This window comes from Gadus chalcogrammus, chromosome 6, assembly GCF_026213295.1.
Source record: "Gadus chalcogrammus isolate NIFS_2021 chromosome 6, NIFS_Gcha_1.0, whole genome shotgun sequence".
NCBI lineage: Eukaryota > Metazoa > Chordata > Actinopteri > Gadiformes > Gadidae > Gadus > Gadus chalcogrammus.
This window is the reverse complement of record NC_079417.1, coordinates 3,401,585-3,420,566: the sequence shown is the minus strand read 5'-3', so window position 1 is coordinate 3,420,566 and position 18,982 is coordinate 3,401,585. Positions and strand designations below refer to the sequence as shown.

Sequence of the window (18,982 nt, the reverse complement as noted above, 5' to 3'; positions counted from 1 at the left end):
AAGACAGTCATAGCAAGAGTAGGGTGCGAACCCCGATGTGCTGGTTCAATTCCCTATCTGGCTATTGTACCAATGGCCCCCTAATACATCAAATACTCCCCCAGTCTGATGGATAGCATAAGTAAATATGAGCTGAGACAGCTCAGAGAGACAGCACAGACTAGATATGAGCTGAGGCAGACGTGTCATCAGGGTAAAGTAGGTGTGGGCTTAGGTAGATCTGTCATTACGGTAGACAAGATATGAGCTGAGGAAGACGTGTAATTACGGTAGAGTAGATATGAGCTGAGGAAGATTTGTCATTACGGTAGAGTAGATATGAGCTGAGGAAGACGTGTCATTACGGTAGAGTAGATATGAGCTGAGGAAGACGTGTCATTACGGTAGAGTAGATATGAGCTGAGGAAGATTTGTCATTACGGTAGCGAAGATATGCGCTTAGGTATATGGGTCCATTACGGTAGAGTAGATTTGAGTCGTGGTAGCTGTGTCATTACGGTAGTTTAGATATGCGCTCTGCGCCTTTAAAAGCTAACTGCGCCCAGGTCCCACGGTCCACTGGCCACGCCGGGGTCTATCCACTCCTGACTGAGTCTTACCAACGCCACTGTGTCCAGTAAGACGTGTTGGCAGCAGGAGCAGCCTTCTTCGCACGGATGTATAAGCGCGACATTGTAAGTAACCAACTGTTTTTGTGATAAAGTTGCCCAAGGGGAAAGTTCTCAATGAAGGGGTTCCGCGCCCAGCGCCATGATTTAAGTTTTAAAAGGGGTCGTTGGATCTTTTCGTTATAGCCAGACAGCGCACCGCATCACAGTTTGGAACCACTTAAACTGAGTAACGAAGAACGTGTTGGTTACTCACTAATGCGACGAAAAGTCGAATTCGGCTCAGAAGAGGAATATCAACTTTTGACCAAAGAGCCTTGGTACATTCAGTGCCCCATGGACACTGCTCCGCTTCGGGACCTCAAGACGAGACGCGGTGTAACTTTCTGATGCTGGTACCAGTCTCTAGTCTGTGATCCTCATCCTACCAGGCTTTTGTTCATTCTGCTACTTTGTCAAAACGCCAACGGCGAACAACTTTTCAAAATGGATAAATACGAGGATTTGGGTTTGGAGGCAAGTAAGTTTATAGAGGATCTGAACATGTATGAAGCGTCTAGAGACGGGTTGTTCCGGACGAGGAGAGATGCGGGGAACAATCCCGACTTCGAAGAAACCAGGAAAGTGTTTGCCTCGAAAATGACAAAGATCCACATGCAGAAGCAACAAGAGGAGCAGGCAAAAAACACCCTGGCGATACGAATGAACGGGGGTCCCGGTAGCGCGTACTACACCAAAGACAGGCCGCCCATCAATAGCTCCCGACAGGCGTCCGAAGCCGCGGCCAAACCCCCCATGCTCTCCGGCCCGGTAGCGCCCGTAGGCGGGAATCAGTACGCGCAACATGACGGGCAGAAACCGCATCCAGTCCTCCAGCCAGAAGTTTCACAGGGCAGGGCACATGGCTACGGAAACAATTACGATAATAAGGAGCGTTTTGAGCCCCATTACCAACACCACACCCCAGCTCCTTCCAATTCAGGAAACGCGCCCAACAGCACGCCCACACTTGGACACCCAGTCAGCCCATCGGGTGCTTGGGGAAGTTTAAGTGGGAGCCAGTCATTCCCATCCCCTCCTGGTTCAATCTCTGAGAGCAGTGCGTATCCCCAGCAACCCAAACACAAGTCTCCGTCCCACTCCCCTCACAGCCACCTCTATCCCGGCATCCCGGGAGCTCCAAAGGCCCCAGCCCCTCCAGAGAGGCATAGTCCCAACTCCACCTTACGGCTCGGAGAACCTCCCAGCTCGGGCAAACCGGACCTCATCCCTGGCCTGCCACTCTGTGCCTTCACGGGCGGAGCTAGCTTCCAGCTTCAGCAGCCCTCCGCCCAGCCCCTGCCTGTAACACCACCCACCACAGCCTACTACCCTTCACCCCCGTCCACCCTCCGGACCTCCGCAAGCCAGGGGAACTCCTATCACAACGGGCCCCCCGCTCAGAACCACGGCCTGGCTGCTGGGATGGCCGTGGGCACCCTGCTGGGACCCCGGTCTGGATCCCCACAGCTCAAAGCCCACGTGACCCCGACCCCAGGACTGGCCCCCAAACACCACGGGGAGGGGGAGCCCCGAGGGTCCCCCCTCTCCCGAGGGTCCCCCCTGGGACAGGTGGCCCTCGCCGAGGCCCAAGGCCGCGGTCCCCCCGTGGAAGAGGCTGCTGCTGCTGCTGCTGCTGCTGCTGCTGCTGCGGTGGTTCTGCCCGGCCAGGCGGTTGCTGCCCTGGCGCCCGACACGGGGCCTTCTGCCGCTGAAGCCAAGGCAGACGTCGCCACACAACACCTGGAGAAGGAGACGGAGGCCAAGCCAAAGACGGACTACTTTGGTAAGAACTTTAACTCTCTCTCTCTCTCTCTCTCTCTCTCTCTCTCTCTCTCTCTCTCTCTCTCTCTCTCTCTCTCTCTCTCTCTCTCTCTCTCTCTCTCTCTCTCTCTCTCTCTCTCTCTCTCTCTCTCTCTCTCTCTCTCTCTCTCTCTCTCTCCTACTCTCTCCCCACATCCAGAAACGACTTCCTTCCCAACCTCTCAGGAGGCTGTTGCCGTGCAGGATACAAAGTGATAACGTTTAGCACGCGTAAAAGCCTTTTTAAACTCTGTATACTGCGGTTTTGAACGGTATTTCCATACAGTGTCTTTTGTTCTGACATTCCTGTCGCACTCCCCCACACAAAGCTCTCAGATTGGGTGGACTGTTGCAGCGCGGGCCCCAGTTGTCATTGTTTGTGTGTGCGTCTGTCTGTGTCCTTGATGGTCGTACTTGATAGCGGATCCCTGAGCTTCGTGTGCATGCATTCCATAAAACCTTACATTGCAATGCGGCAGGCAGGTGCTCTGCGCGCTCTTTGTTGAAGTAGATCCAGGCTCATGACCCGTTTAGAGTTTAAAATATTTGGCAGTAACAGAAACTTGCATACACATTATCAAGTTCTCGCTCACACTCCTCTGTCCCCCCCCCCCCCCCCCCCCCATCCAATATGATGCAAATTCATTTTACATAATTTCAAAAGAGGGACTTTCTTTGTTATGTCCTGCTTTAAATAATGCCCCTTAAACGTGTGTCTGTATCCTTTATTTTTTCACAAGATTCTTCCAAGTGTGAGATACAGTCTGAGTGTCTGTGTTAGTGAGGAGGTAATCTGGGATCCCCCTACTATCATTGGCGGACTCAGAGGGGAGGGGGGGGGCCCCTCGAGTGGTGAATATGAGAGAAAGTGCCTTATTGGCTGCCCTTTACATGTGAATACAATTATTGGGTGCCCTCTGGTGCCCCTTCATACAATAAATTATGATGATGAGCCCTAGAACAAGATAATTCGATAACGTGCCTCAATGAGTGCCCTCTTAATGCCCTTACAGTGCCCCCATGGTTGAAAAAAAGTGCCCTCTAGAGTGGCGAATACGACGGAAAGTGCCATACATGATGCATCATAGCTTTTTGCAGGCTGGTTGGGCCCCATGTTGTGCAGAATGTGCCCCTTTTTATTTTTTCTGCCCTTCAAACAGTCTGAGTCCGCCACTGCCTACTATGCCGTAGCATACTAACTTCCGGGGAGAGACATCACAGAGCCTGGCTGGGATGCAATCCAGAAACCTATAAGTGTCAGAGTTACCGCTTCTGTCATCTTCTGCTACGAAGATATTCTACCGACGTTAACTAATTGCGGCGCTGGATGAGGCGTTCAGAAGTGGGGGATTTTAATAATTGGATAACTACAAGCTGCCAGTCTACACAGTGTTGATATCAAACCTTTACAGACATTTCTTTTTTTACAGTTTAGTTTCAGAGGTTGTGTTCGCTTCTAATAGCCAATGAGGTACTTATAGAGCCCGCCTTCAGCAACATGATTGGATGAAACAAAGAATTTTGAAGTAAGGTAAAAACCTTATTCACTTAGATTTGAGGTTGTATGGTATACGATTTTAAATGTACAATCTAAATTCTGAAATAGTTAGTGTTTGGTGTGAGGCCATAGTAGGTGTCTACGAACCCTAGACACTGTGCGTACGCGGTGTTTGAAGTCAGTGTGATAGGGTTACACCATGAATTGAAAGTAGGATGAGTAAGGCTCTTTGACAGTCAATGAGAATGACGGAGGTGCCTGGAGTTTGTGATGCAGTATAAGCCTGACTCAGCACTGTATTAGTTTCCGGTAGACTGCAGTCAAACAGGCCAACATTAAAATGCATTTGCGATCGGCGACCTGTGTGCAAATGCTATCGCCACCATCAACCTTTCACCACTATTTTATTCTTAACGTTCCCTTTTATATGATAACTTCAGGAAACATTTGTGATTCTGAATAAGCAATCAGTTCATTGAAAAATCAAGGATAATGTGAGCGTCCGCAGAACCATGTTTGGTCAATTATGAGAGTGATCCCAGTGTGGACTCTAAGCTCGCACGCAATCTCAGGATAACTAGTTACTATAAGTGGAAACCGCATAGTGTTGTGCTACGCACTGCTGGAAAATCTCAGAGACCCTCGGCATACAAATATTTCAAACTTCCTGGAGAAGCATTCTTTTGCGCAGACACCTGCGCACAGATGTATCCCGTGGGCTCTGGACTTCTTATTCCCTCCACAGATGTCATTCTCTTCATCCTTGGAGGACATTCCTGTTGCGTTCTTCGATCCTGGGTCTGGGAGGTTTGGCTGCTGTTCAGTCCTTTCCAAATGACCTCATCATCACCACGAAGACAGACCTGTGCCTGCGCATTTCTCCATTTCCAGGAGAAATGGAGAAAGGCACACCCAGGCCGACAGACACACGCTAACACAACCATTGGTTCGACACGCCTTTTCATTTAGTTTCTCCTGAGTTAGGTTGAAGTGACCTTGCCCTTCCCCCTTTTGAAATTCTAATCTCTTGGGCTCTTTTTTATTTTCTATTTGTGTTGTCACTTCGTCCGGCCAGCAGATTGTGTCCGACTTGATGAACATCGTCCCCCTGTCCTGTTTTTGACGGAGAGAGCGCAGTCCAAGCCCAAATTGGATAAGAGAGGGAGAGAGAGAGAGTATTCTATTTATATTGAGGGCTATGTTCTCACTCTTCGTGTGTCTGTCGGCTTCTCTTCCGCATGTCACCCGGCCACAAGGGACTACAGGTAACACAGGGAACAGGCCACAGGAGTCTATGATTTAAGGTCACCGTTGTCCTCAAACGACCACGCGTCACTTGATAAGGCCTACTCTGGTTCCCAGAGTAGGTGCATATGTTCTGGATTAGTCGTCGGAGACCTCGGCAGTGCCGGGGTTTCTGGGACTTTGATCAGCGCGCTTAGGGGGTTGTTGATTTTCTTTATTGATGTCAACACGAGTTGAGTTACCGGAGGCCCTGGTTTGGATGAGTTGAGGGCGGGGAAGGGGTCTTGCTTGCTCGCCGGGCAGCCCATAACTGCGTCCCCTGTGTCCTCGGGAAGGAATTTCCTGTTGGAATGTCACAGTTGTAATTCCAGACACCCCCCACCCCCCCCCGAGTCCTTCATTGACTTTTAAGAGGGGTACGGTGTGTCACAAGCTGTCTGAAGCCCGCCTATCCACACTTACATGCTGGCAGGTTTATGGGAAAGCGACAGTGGCCAGTAGCACTAAAATACAAACCCTTTTATTAAACCGCTAACGCTCCTGCGCTGTACAACGCAACACAACAGCAGGAATGGACACTCGTCACAACTATTATCGAAGGCTAAGTCGACCCCGGTTTAAGGAGCAGAACTTTCGCCTGCGACTTTAAAAGAAACAACTTCCATTTAACAACACGTTCCTTTATTAAAATATAACAGAACTTCGATTCCATTACCGCCCACCTCTGTGCCAGAGAGGCGGAGAGAAAATAAGCAGGGCTCTCTTCCAGGGAGTCCCTCGCAGATGGAGGAATAACGTATAATATCCCTGCCGCTCACTAGTCTTTGGAAGTTCCCGAGAGAGAGAGACAACGTGGCTCATCATCGTTTGAGTCATGCGTCTTCTAAACACGGACATCATAATTACAACGTGGGAAAAGAGGCGCAATTGCACTGCATGCTGATTATAATTGCTTATATCTGCTCCTTATATTTATGCCCGAGTATTTAGATCCAAAGAAAAGAGTGCCACCTTTTTATTTGAATGCCAAGACCAAGCGGTACACGTTATACTTAAAACAATACAGATATAATACAATGGTCTCTTTATTGTCAACCTTTTTTTGGAATATCTTTTCGCTGGTGGCATGGGGCAGCTTACACAATTTTTTAAGAGTTATAAAAGCATTCTCAACCTCTTACTTGATGCTGGGCTTATAAGGTTCTATCAGGGTCTTAAGGTCCTGCCAGGATCTGTCGGCTCTGCTGTGAGCTGGAGCTGGGATCCGTCAGCATCCCAAACACATTGCAACTGGGACTCCTGGGAGAATGAGTGCAGTCGGTGCCAAAATGACAGCACGGGGGGAACACTGAGGAATGTCTGGAAAAGGGGGAGCGAGGAATTTGAGGAAACCGGCGACCGGGTCGTTGGCTGATGAAAATAGAGGAGGGGAGGGGGGGGGGGGTAATATGATCAGAGAGGTGTTGAATGGATGACTAGACAAACGTCTGGAGGAGAGTATGGGTGGGGGGGTGGGGGGGGGTCTTTGTCCGTTGTAACTGGAGACCAAGTGGATGAAGTATTTATGGCGGAGGCTGATTTATGAGAAATGTGAGGGGGGATATCATAATCTCGCCAGATTTTCGCAGATTTTCTAGTTCACATGCTCGCTGGTTGCAGTAAAGTTTTGTCTTCGTATAGGAGGTCAGTGGAGTCCATCTGGCTGTGTGTTGGAGGCCTTATCCATACTCTTCCCAGGATGTGTGTGTGTGTGTGTGTGTGTGTGTGTGTGTGTGTGTGTGTGTGTGTGTGTGGTGTGTGTGTGTGTGTGTGTGTGTGTGTGTGTGGTGTGTGTGTGTGTGTGTGTGTGTGTGTGTGTGTGTGTGTGTGTGTGTGTGTGTGTGTGTGTGTGTGTGCGTGCGTGCGTGCGTACTTCAACTCCTCGGCTACAGAATAAACAGTTGCCAATAAGCCGACACATCGGACGGTCGATGATTTAAAAAAAAATCCCAAACATGTGCTTCGTCTGAAACTTTATCTTTTTTTGTCATGCATGTGGTTGACATAAAACTGGCTGCACTATGGGTGCAATAAGAAGGGTCAGTACTTCCCCAGGAGTGTAGCAGCAGTATAAGCAGGGTTAAGCTTTCAGTCTGTGATCCGACTTGGTTGTGGATATAGGGGGGGGGGGGGGGGGGGGGGTTTTGACCGCAGGTGAAGTGGCATGCTGGGGTGGGGTTTTGATTCCCCCTTCACGAACTCGGCCCAGACCCAACCTACCCCCCCCCCCCCCCCCCTCCCTTTCTGCTCCCCTGTCCCATAAAGTGTTGCAGCGAGCAGTTCTGTAAATAATCAGTGTTCTGGAGCATTGGGCCGGCGGTTGCCTGCGTTAGGTTTAGCAGAACATTTGTAGAACAGAACATTATTAACAGTCCTGTTGCTTCTTTGGATGCCCAGTTGCTGCTTGAGCAACCCACTCCCAATTATACGTTCAGTTATTAGTTGTTCGGTTAGCTGCCCAGTCACAACGTCATCAGCCCAGATGCTAGTCTACCAAAGATGGGGAAAAATAAGGTAAAGGTATGGGGTATTTATCCTCCAGAGGAAGGTGCAATTTAAAGTATCTTTTTATCTAATATAAAAAGGATAAAGGTTCATTCCTTTTTGTTTTAATATGGTTCACATTAGATTCCAAGGGAAATGCATTCTGGGGTATTTTATATCCACCCATTGCAAAATGAAAACAATCAGATGTTCCTTTTTGAACATGAACGACTTTTGCGCAACAATTGCATTAGTTATGTTGAACTTGCCTATTATTGGACTCGCATCGATCCTTCCTTAAGTCCGTCCGGTGTGTGTGTGTGTGTGTGTGTGTGTGTGTGTGTGGTGTGTGTGTGTGTGTGTGTGTGTGTGTGTGTGTGTGTGTGTGTGTGTGTGTGTGTGTGTGTGTGTGTGTGTGTGTGTGTGTGTGTGTGAATGCCGTTCTATAACTCGGTCAGACATGAGGAGCGGATCATGTAGTGGTGGGTCTTAATGTGTGACTGTTTGTGGAGGAGGAGGAGGAGGAGGGCGCGTGATGGGGCCAGCCGTGGGGAGACCGGCTCCAACAGAGGCCTCTTTGTCAGCCGGTGGGCCCGGGCTGTCTTTACTGGGAGGCTGAAGAGCGGACCTCTGTTCGACTCTCCTGCCCTAGGGGGTTGTTCAAGTAGGGCTCGGTATACGCACATATATACACACACACACACACACACACACACACCACACACACACACACACACACACACACACACACACACACACACACACACACACACACACACACACACACACACACACACAGCCGTGCACAAAGACCAACACACATGCATGTAGCTGTGTCGTAGTATGCACAGCACACAGGTAAATCCTGTAATCTTTTATTGTCCCATAATAACAGCATTACAGGCAATCTAATTTAAGATGTATTTCATTATTTGATGACACCTGTAATCACCTGGTAAAAGGACCGAAAGTTTAAGACAGAAATAAAAAGGAGGTGGAAAAGACATCTGGAATCTAGATGACTGAGTCATGTGGCTCGGTGTGCCTGCTGCTTTCCATCCGTCTTTTCTTCCTCTTTCATTGTGTGTGTGTGTGTGTGTGTTGTGTGTGTGTGTGTGTGTGTGTGTGTGTGTGTGTGTGTGTGTGTGTGTGTGTGTGTGTGTGTGTGTGTGTGTGTGTGTGTGTGTGTGTGTGTGTGTGTGTGTTGTTTGGCCAGGTATGGAGGCTTAACCCTGATGCTATTGACCGATGGCCTGTGTGTGTGTTTGTGTGTGTGTGTGTGTGTGTGCGCCAAGTCAAACAGTGCTCTCTGATGAGTGAAGCAGAGTGCTATCCAGCTTCCTGGCTTTGAAAGGATATTTTCTGCAGACTTTTTCATTGTTTTAATTCTATTTGATGTCCTGGTCTCAGTGCTCTGTGCGCCTCCCTCCCTGCTCCACTGACCATAGAGCCTCCTGGGGAAGCCAAACTGTGACTCAGCATCCCAGAGTGCTTTAGTATTTATAGAAGGATGATGAAAAAGTTAGAAAATATAAGAATAAGATGACTGAGGTCGCACAGTTTTCACACATTGCTATTCTGTAATCCACAATAAACTTCTGTTTCAGCGCTGAATGGGAACATACGGTGTTCTATGTTTTGGTTGACCATGCAATATGCTTTTCTTAGTAAGAACTCAATGTGACCATGCATGTTCCTATGTGTGTTTCACGCGTTTGCTTTTGAGATTTAAAAATGGTTTCCATACATCTTTTTTCTACGTCTTTGTGTATTACCAGTTTAGTGGTTTGTGCTGTATTAGCGAGGGGAACGTTGTGCCTTGTGACAAAACGTTTTTTGTGTGTGTTTGTTGTGTTCCAGGGGTGTGTGTGAAGTGTAACCAGGCTGTGCACGGAGCCAACCAGGCCTGCCAGGCCATGGGAAACCTCTACCACGACCGCTGCTTCTGCTGCAGCGCCTGCAGTAAGACGCACACACACACACGCACACGCGCACACACACACACTCTGTCTATAGAGTGTGTTCCTCTGTTGACAGAGCCCTCGCAGTTAACCCCACCCCACTCCTCTGGCCTCCTTCTCTTCCGCCAAGCGCCCCCCAAGCTGGGTGGCTTTAGTTGAAGGCCGTCTCTTTCACCTGAACCGAGATCCATCTCTTCAGGCGTTCAGCGCCCTGAGCTCAACACACACACACGCACGCACGCGCACGCTCCGGCTCGTGGAGCAGAGGTGTGGTGTTTGGTCTCTGGGTGTGTCAGTCACTCCTGCGGCACCCCACATAACATGGACGCCGGGTAGAGGGAGAGAGGGAGGGACGGCGTGTGTTCAGGGAGCACAGCGGAGGGTCAGTCGGGGTCCCTGGGCTCATTCATAACCGTGACTTCCCCGCGATTCTAATCCTCTATCAAAATCCCAGTTCACTTTTTCTTTTTTTCTTTTTTCTCGTTGACCTTTTTAATATTTTGTTGGCAGATTTTTTTTTTTCATCAACTAAATCCTCACTTGCCTCCTGTGCTCGTTAGGAGCTCCGCAACGACGTCCATTAAAGCTCGTTATCCTAAATGAACTCGGCCCCTTATCAGATCGCGGACCCGGAGCTCGTCTGCAGCAGTGGCCTCGACGTTGTGTGTGTGTGTGTGTGTGTGTGTGTGTGTGTGTGTGTGTGTGTGTGTGTGTGCCATACTTGCATCAAGGGCAGTTTAAATAAAGAGGGGGGGAGATTATAATGAGCTGGTGTGTCTGACGCGACGGGCCGTGTACAGAAGTGCATAGCTCTCATATCTTCCACTGGACGGGGGGGGGGGTGTCGGGGCGGCAAGGGCACGCTGGCTGAACCCCAAGAGGAGCCCATCTTGGGGTGGAATGTCGGGCCCCCAGATATGAGGCTCCAGGAGCACACAGGGGGGGTTGTTATGTCAGCTGCCCCCCACGGAGCCAGGGGCCAGACAGACGAGGTATTCACACACACACACACGCATACATAGGTGCGCCGCGTGCACACAAATAGACACTCGCACACAGTCACACACATGCACACGCATACACACAGTCGCACAAATACACAAACGGCCGCGCATACACACACACACACACACACACACACAATTTCGCTTACAAACAGACGCACACAGAGGCGCACACATAAACGCAAAATCGCATCTACAAATAAAGATGCATGTTTGCCGGCACCCACTCACACCTCCGTCGACCACACAGACCCGCTCACTCACTCACACACCCGGCGGCGTTTCTGCGTTGTTAGCTGAATGTCTCACCGGTGCTTTAAATACCCACCAGCCCGATGCCACCTTCTCGCTGGTGTGTTGCGCAACACGCCGGTGAACAACATTAGAGCTGTGCGCTCGGCCAACACTGCCCTCGTCACGGCAACCACAAGCGCTCCTCCCGCCCTCCCTAGCTGGAGGTCACTCCATGTAAAAAGCGGAGTTCAGCCGTCAAGGGGGGGGGGGGGGGGGGGGGATTTATCGTTGACCTCAGCAGCCAGTAGAGAACGCAGACTTGGTACAAGCATGACCGTTAAAACTGTCAATCGGGATAATGAATAACATGGAGTTGAACTAGCCACGGCCGAACGAAGAATAAATGTAAATTTGCCAACCGCCCCAACCACCAGGAGCCACCTGTAGGCCGTCTGAGGAACTACACCGTAGTTGCTTCCACCAGGGATTCACAAACAGGCAGTCATGGCTGGGGGTGTTGACCAGGTCGGTAGAGACAGACCCTCCGTTGTCCCCAATCCCCGCCCCCTGTTGGAGGTGGGGGGGAACCGGTTTGGTAGAGACATTCACCTAGACCTCCGATAGCGCTGTAGAAGATTCTTGTGAATCGGTGCACACTGCCTTGGAATCGTCTCTAATGCCAACAGGTCCCGTTACACCGTTAACCGATATGAGACCTACACCTGCGATGGTACCACAATAACAATCCCTGTCATCGTCGCTTATGACAACAGGTCCCGTTATACTACTCTAAAGCCAGAGTCTAGTCGTCCCAAGTTTTGCGTCCAAAGTTTTGCCTCGTGGCAATTGTTTTATTTTATTTTATTTTTTGAAAGGTCAATCCATGCCTATTAGACGGACAGAGCTCTAACCTTTTTGGATTTTTCAGTCCCTTCAAAAGGAGGAGCGACCGCACACGTTTATTGTGGTCCCGCCGTTGAGGTTGTCTCCCATCGAGGGACTATAGGCACATGCCGTGCCGTGGTTAAAGTCTCTTCAGCCCCCATTAACAGATATGACCTACACCTCCAATAGTACCACAACAAGACTCATCAGCCCCCATTAACAGATATGAGACCTACACCTCCAATAGTACCACATAAGAGGCCCTTTAGCCAACATCCACAGATATGAGACCTCGACTCCAATAGCCCCAAATAATTAGTAATGCTTCACTTTGTTATCTTCTCATGTTAACGGTACACACTAGACTTGTATAGAACAGTTAAAGAAAACGAGATTCCAAAGTATACGTCTATTATAAGTGGTCCTTTACCTGGGGCTATTGCACAAAATGATCTTTCTCATGAAAATACAGAGACGCATGTAAAGGATTTTCTTGAATGTCTTCAATTTCCAGAAATAGCCCGTCAGGCTTTGACAAAGGAGGAATAGCTGCCATTCCTGCAGCTCTGGCGTCTGACTTTAATCAAGCCCCTATCTCCCCTAACGACTCCCCACCCTTACTTTGAGTCACTTTGAAAAAGAAACTGGAATGTGAGGAAGAGGAAGCTCTCTCTCTCTCTCTCTCTCTCTCTCTCTCTCTCTCTTTCCCCCCCCCCCCCCCCCCCCCCCCCCCCCCCCCCCCCCGGGACCTCTGCCTCCACAGTCATCATCCACCAGGCCAGTTTGACACCAAGCCTTCATCCAATCCTCTGTCGCCTCCAGAGGTCATTCTTCACACGTGGTGGCCATATTGTCCTCTGAAAGAGAGGGAACGTCCGGGGGAACGTCATGTGACGATACTTTAATGGCTGAAACATGAGCTGGTGGCTTCAAGAGGTTCAAGAGGTTTCGACGCCCATAGTGTTCAGCTGTTGTTGACCCCTACCGCCGCATGAATTGAAACTTTATGGCTTTCGTGTCGTTTTTTTTATCCATGAGAATAACAAATTACCCGTGATTCGTTGTGTAAAGCAATTTTGAATCATGTCATTGGATTAAGTATTAAATATAATTGAAAACATTCAGAATACTGTGTGTGTGTGTGTGTGTGTGTGTGTGTGTGTGTGTGTGCGTGTGTGCGTGCGCAGACTCTGGAGTCATTATAGAGATAAAGGTGGATTCAATGTACCGTGGTTAAACCCCCCCCCCTCAGAAAATGTGTGGAATGTTCCCTCTTCCTGTGGGCCATGGACAGAGGTGTGTGTGTGTGTGTGTGTGTGTGTGTGTGTGTGTGTGTGTGTGTGTGTGTGTGTGTGTGTGTGTGTGTGTGTGTGTGTGTGTGTGTGTGTGTGTGTGTGTGTGTGTGTGTGTGTGTGTGTGTGTGTGTGTGTGTGTGTGTGTCCAAAAGTTGATGTTTACACAAAGCATACATACATCACCCATTCTAGCCCCCGGAAAGGAAAGGTTCCTGCGGCCACAAAAGAAGCAAAATGGCAGCAGCATCTCTCCACTGAGCCTCAGCCAGCGCCTGGCCATGTGATCAGACAGGCTTTAATGAATAGCGATGTCCGGTAACGGGATCCGACCAGGCTGGTGTTCCTGGCTCCACCACATCCAGATGTGCAGAGCCAGCCGTGCTCTGGATGTGTGCGGTGAGGCAGGGACTGCCGTGTTGATTTGTGCGTCTGGTGCTTTCTACTCGGGACGGAAGGGATTACATCTGAAGTGTTTATTCCTCCGCCGAGACGGAGAGTATGCACAGGCCAATTACTTTTCCACAAGGGTCTCGCCAAAATAGATTTGATAGAGCAAATTGTTTTTAGACGTGTTAAAAAAACGTGTTAAACCATCTACAATGACGTCGTGCGGTAGGTGGTTTATTAGCCTCCTCTGACAGACAAAGTGCGTGGTTGCATGTTGTGTTGACGTGTCGTTTGTTTGCCGTGCCTCCTCAGGTCGCAGGCTGCGCGGGAAGGCCTTCTACTTCGTAGGGGGGAAGGTGTTCTGTGAGGAGGACTTCCTGGTGAGTGGCTTCCAACACCCTCCCACACCGCTGATCTGGAGTTGAGGCCGACCTCGTAGATGTTGCTTCATCTTCTGGTGCCTTCATCCAGTGCACGCTCTCCACGCAGCGGTCTTATACAGTATATTGTCTACCCCTCAGGATGGATCGACAAGGGACAACTATGGCCTCAATCTGTGTTTAGTCATATCTGCTATATTCCATTTTAGTTTCATGATTGTGGTCGTTTAACTAGCATGATTATGGTTTAGTTCTTGATTGGGCTGATCAGGGCATCATGTGACGATTAAATCGATGGCCTTGCAGATACCACCTCTACTTTTATTTTTTTGTACCTCTACTCTACTTTCAAGCTCTTCTTCGTTGAGGGCCGAGTGTATGGCAGAGACTTCTCAATGAAATAAAAAGTGTGACGTCTCGGTGACCAGAGTTTAAGTAGGAGGTGCAGGACAACGTGATCCCGGGGCAGACCGTATCGGCTGACTCCCATGGGTGAGATTGTGAAGCTGTCTGGAGCCAGAGGGTACCGCTTTAGCCCTGCTTCATAAGAGGACAGCTGGGGCTGGTTTCACACCGTTTGAACCAGTAGGGTGTCCACAAGGCTGTTGGTTTGCGAGATGCTGATGACAATTTAAAAAAAAAGGTTATTTTGAGGGACTTCTAGCTATGTGAAGCCCATAGTAATTTGGCTGCATCATTATGGGAACTAAGGAAGAAGGATAAAAAAAATAATGGCAATGTCTGAAAAGTTTTAACCCTTCTGGTCAATTTCAGATTGTTTGCAGTTCCCCAAGCTGGGTTATGTCTGAGCTAGGGACTAGTGTTTCCTGGGAACCAGACGAATCTGCGAGCTCATGTTTTATTTGCTCAGATGTCACTGCCCCCCCCCCTCCGGTTCAGAACGATTTCCAGCAGACCTGGCCTGGGTCGGGCCAATCACAACCATTTATCGAATACGGGGCGGGTTCAATGCAGTGAGGAACACCCTATGGGATTGCTGTTGAGGCATTTTTTTTCTAGTGTACAGGTCTTTACAATGACAATATCGGTACATGAATGTTTGTGCTTTGTCTGTCTCAGTTCTCAGGTTTCCAGCAGTCTGCTGACAAATGCAACGCGTGTGGACATTTGATCATGGATATGGTAAATTCTTGTGTGTGTGTGTGTGTGTGTGTGTGTGTGTGTGTGTGTGTGTGTGTGTGTGTGTGTGTGTGTGTGTGTGTGTGTGTGTGTGTGTGTGTGTGTGTGTGTGTGTGTGTGTGTGTGTGTGTGTGTGTGTGACATTCCCTTCAGGAACACTGAGCAGCTGTGACTGCACATGGCTTCCTGTTGAACATCTGGAATAAGGCTTTAGCAGAAAGAGTGCCCTGAATTCTGTCCGAATGTCTGTCCATCTATCCTTTGATTCACATCTTTGTGGGATACAGTTAAATATAGATTGATAAAACACTCACTTATAAACACTTAAATTCACACAAATACTTAAGTTTGTTTATCGTGTGTAGTTCCCAGTGGACCCGACAAGAGCCGTCTAATTTGCTTGATGATTAGGTTTACCATTACGATCAGATTTACTAGAGCATGAAATAAGGGCGAAAACAGTGAGCAGCGCCAGCGAGTTGAGTCAGAGTGGAAGAAAGGTGCACCGAAAGGACTGATGAACTGTACGGTTACTGGTGGACTTTTACAGTTCCACTCGTATAAGAAAATGCCCGTCGCATTTTTAAAGCTAAACCATAGCCTAGTCACTTTAGGTCTTTACTTAGGACTGTTATTTCTATCAACTTTTTATTAGGCTACCACATGTTGTATCTGACGTCATAGCCGTTTTTAGCAGCAGAACGGAATTTCTAGTACCATAATCATTTCTTGGTTTGTTGGTCCCATAAAATACCCTACCCGTCTTGGATATGCAATGGGTAGGGTCTGACATATCTCAGACAAAAACGAAGCGGATCATCAGATTTAATTCTCGAATCCAATCGGATCCCTGAACACATTTCCTGGGTCCATCCGGATTCGGGTCTGTCATTTTGGTCCCGAGAAGACTAGTGTGTGTTTCCTACTCGCTTTGGGGATCTGATGTTCTGTTGCGTTTTCACTTAGATCCTGCAGGCCTTGGGGAAGTCCTACCACCCCGGCTGCTTCCGCTGTGCCATCTGCAACGAGAGTCTGGACGGGGTCCCCTTCACGGTGGACGCCGGGAGCCGGATCTACTGCGTCAAAGACTACCACCGGTTTGATTAACTTCTCCTTTGAAGACCATCACTGGTTTGATAACTAACTTGATAAACACCTCCTTTAAAGAATACCACCGGTTTGATAAACCCCTCCTTTAAGTCTCCCACTGGTTTGATAAACTCCTCCTCTCGGACTACCACCTGTTTGATCAACTCCTCCTTTAAAAAGAACATTGGATGTGACACATTTTACATGAAAAGTACAGATAAAGTAAAAGACAAACACCCAGCAAAACATAATTCCTTGTGCATAGGGAATAGGTGTTTCCAATGTATGCATTCTACCTGTAGGCATCCTTGAACCAGATGCCAAACACCCATACCTGGTCCGACACTCTACATACTACACTTCAGCGCCCTACATCACTCTCAATACTACACTCTACGTAAAACACTCTACATCACTCTCAATACTACACTCTACATAATACGCTCTTCATCACTCTTATAACACTCTACATAACTCTCAATCGACATAATGTGTCAGTCGTCATCCCTCTCCATATGCAATCTGTTGTTGTTGTTGATGTTTTTGTGTACAGGCATGGCAGCAGCTGTACTCCACATTTAACCATTTGGAATAAATAGACAGGGAAGTCTGTTGCCACTTTATTACCACAAGTAGCTCAGTAGAGACTTAATTAGGTATGATCAAAATACTTGATCTATTGCCCGTTCTGCTCTCTGGAATTCTGTCTTTTGAGGATTATCAAATCCTCAGTTTGAAATCTACAGTTAGTAGATTTCACGTGTTACAAATCTACAAACTGGCATCGGCTTCTATGTTTTCGATTCATTGAATTCATCAATGGATACAAACTACAATCAAATGGGTATGACTCAATCAATAATTCTGAGCAATCAATCATTGTCCTAACTCCTTTTTTTATTATCTTCATGTCTCCTACCAGAGTCTTGGCCCCAAAATGTGCATCCTGTAGCCAACCCATCCTTCCCACAGAGGTGAGTCTCTCACCGGTTGATAACTTGATGAAAACAAAAAGTACTAAAGCAAAGGCTTCTATCCACTCTTACAGGTGGTAATACCCAAACCTGAAGTCAACACTAGGGAATATACGGTAAATTAGCCTACAGCCAACAGCATAGAACACATGACTGCAAGGGCTACCTTCAATCTGGAACAAAGCTTTTAAAATAAAATCTCCTTACTTTTATCTCTTCTTGGAAAAGCTTCTTGAAAGCTTGCCATACTTCCGCACTCGGAATAGAAAGCCGTACTTGTGGTCCTGTTTGTGTTCAATCTGCTGGTAGGAGGTGGGACAATTTTGTCTTGTTGCAGTATGTCAATCACCCACTAGAACTCATCACTCAAACTTTGCGTTGTTGTTCCGAGGTTTGAATTAGACAAAAAAACAGCCGCCACCACCAGAAGCTTCTGAAGGATACGCTGATTTTTTAGACTCATAGAAACGCTTTCCGTTCCAACCGATGAGAAACTGCGATGAAACTCTCGTGAAAATCGATGTGAACCTGGCAGGAAGTTGATCGGCGATATTGACTTGATCCTTTTTTTTGTGCCCGTCCCCCCCCAGGGGTCCGATGAAACCGTCCGAGTGGTGTCCATGGACCGGGACTACCATGTGGAGTGCTATCACTGTGAGGTAGGTGGAACTGGGGTATTCCCATCACCCCCATACCAGGAATAAAAACAGGGAACGTTGGCTTGTTTGAAAACACTCATTAGGGCTCAATGCTATGGTTCTCCTGAAGTCCCCACTGCTGTTTAGACGGAACACAACAAAGAGTTTCTTAAAGGCCTGATTACAGTGGTGGGTGATAATCATAGACTGCTGCGGGCTGCACATCAACATCAACATCATCATCATCATCATCATCATCATCATCATCATAGGGCCCCAGGGCCCTTTCTTGGGGGTGGGGACCCTGAGTGGGGGCCCCAGGGTTAGGGGCCCGAGGGGTAGATGGGCAGACGGAAAGTGACCACACATTGGAAATATGAATTAGAATAAATTCAGATGACCTTGATTTCAAAGTGTTTCAATTTAAAGCCATGAATTAAATTAACTTAACATTTAGATAGAAACACAAAATTTTGATTTTTTAAAATTCAAAACATTAATGGCAGTGATTTGCTCCCAAAGTAACGGTATGAACAATTCAACGGTGAGGTGGTTAGCTCACGTTTGGTTATTGTATTCATGTTGCAGGACTGTAAGATGGAGCTGAACGATGAAGAAGGCCATCGCTGCTACCCCCTTAACGGCCACCTGCTGTGTCACTCCTGCCACCTGAAGCACATCGAGCCGGGCAGCTCGTCGCCCATCGCCGCCTCCTACCAGCTCTAGTTTTGGGTTAAGGGAGCCCCCTGGTGGACATATGAAGGAACTGCCAAAGAAATAGAAGAAGCAAAAAAAAGTGGACATTCAATACATTTCTATGAGATTGATTTTGTGTCTTTTGTGTGTCTCTGTAAGTAGGCAATCATCGCAGTGTGATCCTGGTTTAGGTCTAGTTGTCCTGAATATTATTCATCTGAACCATTATGTGGTTTGGGCACTAATTTAAATTGGGCCCACATCGCTAAATATTTTATAATTAGCATAATTATGAAGTAAGTTCCATGGAAATTGCTGATATGTTTTGAAATTGTTATTTCGAAGTAGTCTTTATATTTCAACTAGGGCTATAAGGACACAGACTATATAAATATACTGTACCCAGTAGAATAATATAGCTTGCCCGACAAATAACTATTTCCAACGTTTTTTTTCTGTATAACCATGCATTGACTCAAATAACCTATATTTATCTGATTTACTCTTGAAGTGAAGTTATTTTCAATAATCCAATAAATTATTTACAAAAATGATTTGAGTGCAATAATGTCAGTGTCACATT

At 47.9% G+C, this 18,982-nt stretch overlaps 1 protein-coding gene across 2 annotated transcripts; it reads left to right on the top strand.

Moving 5' to 3' along the window:
• The first annotated feature begins 276 nt into the window (after positions 1-276).
• On the top strand, positions 277-18,956 carry LOC130384175 (Wilms tumor protein 1-interacting protein-like). Of its 2 annotated transcripts, XM_056592263.1 has the most exons (9): positions 277-674; positions 795-2,433; positions 9,577-9,678; positions 13,795-13,862; positions 14,943-15,005; positions 15,969-16,099; positions 17,014-17,065; positions 17,656-17,724; positions 18,292-18,955. In XM_056592263.1, exons 2-9 carry the CDS (start codon positions 1,095-1,097, stop codon positions 18,427-18,429), a joined length of 1,962 nt encoding a protein of 653 aa, XP_056448238.1. In that variant the 5' UTR covers positions 277-674; positions 795-1,094; the 3' UTR covers positions 18,430-18,955. The 2 variants fall into 2 exon arrangements, with proteins under 2 accessions (XP_056448238.1, XP_056448239.1); XM_056592264.1 differs by having other exon boundaries at positions 281-2,433; positions 18,292-18,956.
• Positions 18,957-18,982: the final 26 nt, after the last annotated feature.

Coding starts and splice junctions, on each gene's coding strand:
- LOC130384175 (XM_056592264.1), top strand. CDS start 1,095: ATGGATAAATACGAGGATTTGGGTTTGGAGGCAAGTAAGTTTATAGAG. Junction 17,066..17,655: donor AACCCATCCTTCCCACAGAG/GTGAGTCTCTCA, acceptor GTCCCCCCCCAG/GGGTCCGATGAAACCGTCCG. Junction 17,725..18,291: donor TGGAGTGCTATCACTGTGAG/GTAGGTGGAACT, acceptor TTCATGTTGCAG/GACTGTAAGATGGAGCTGAA.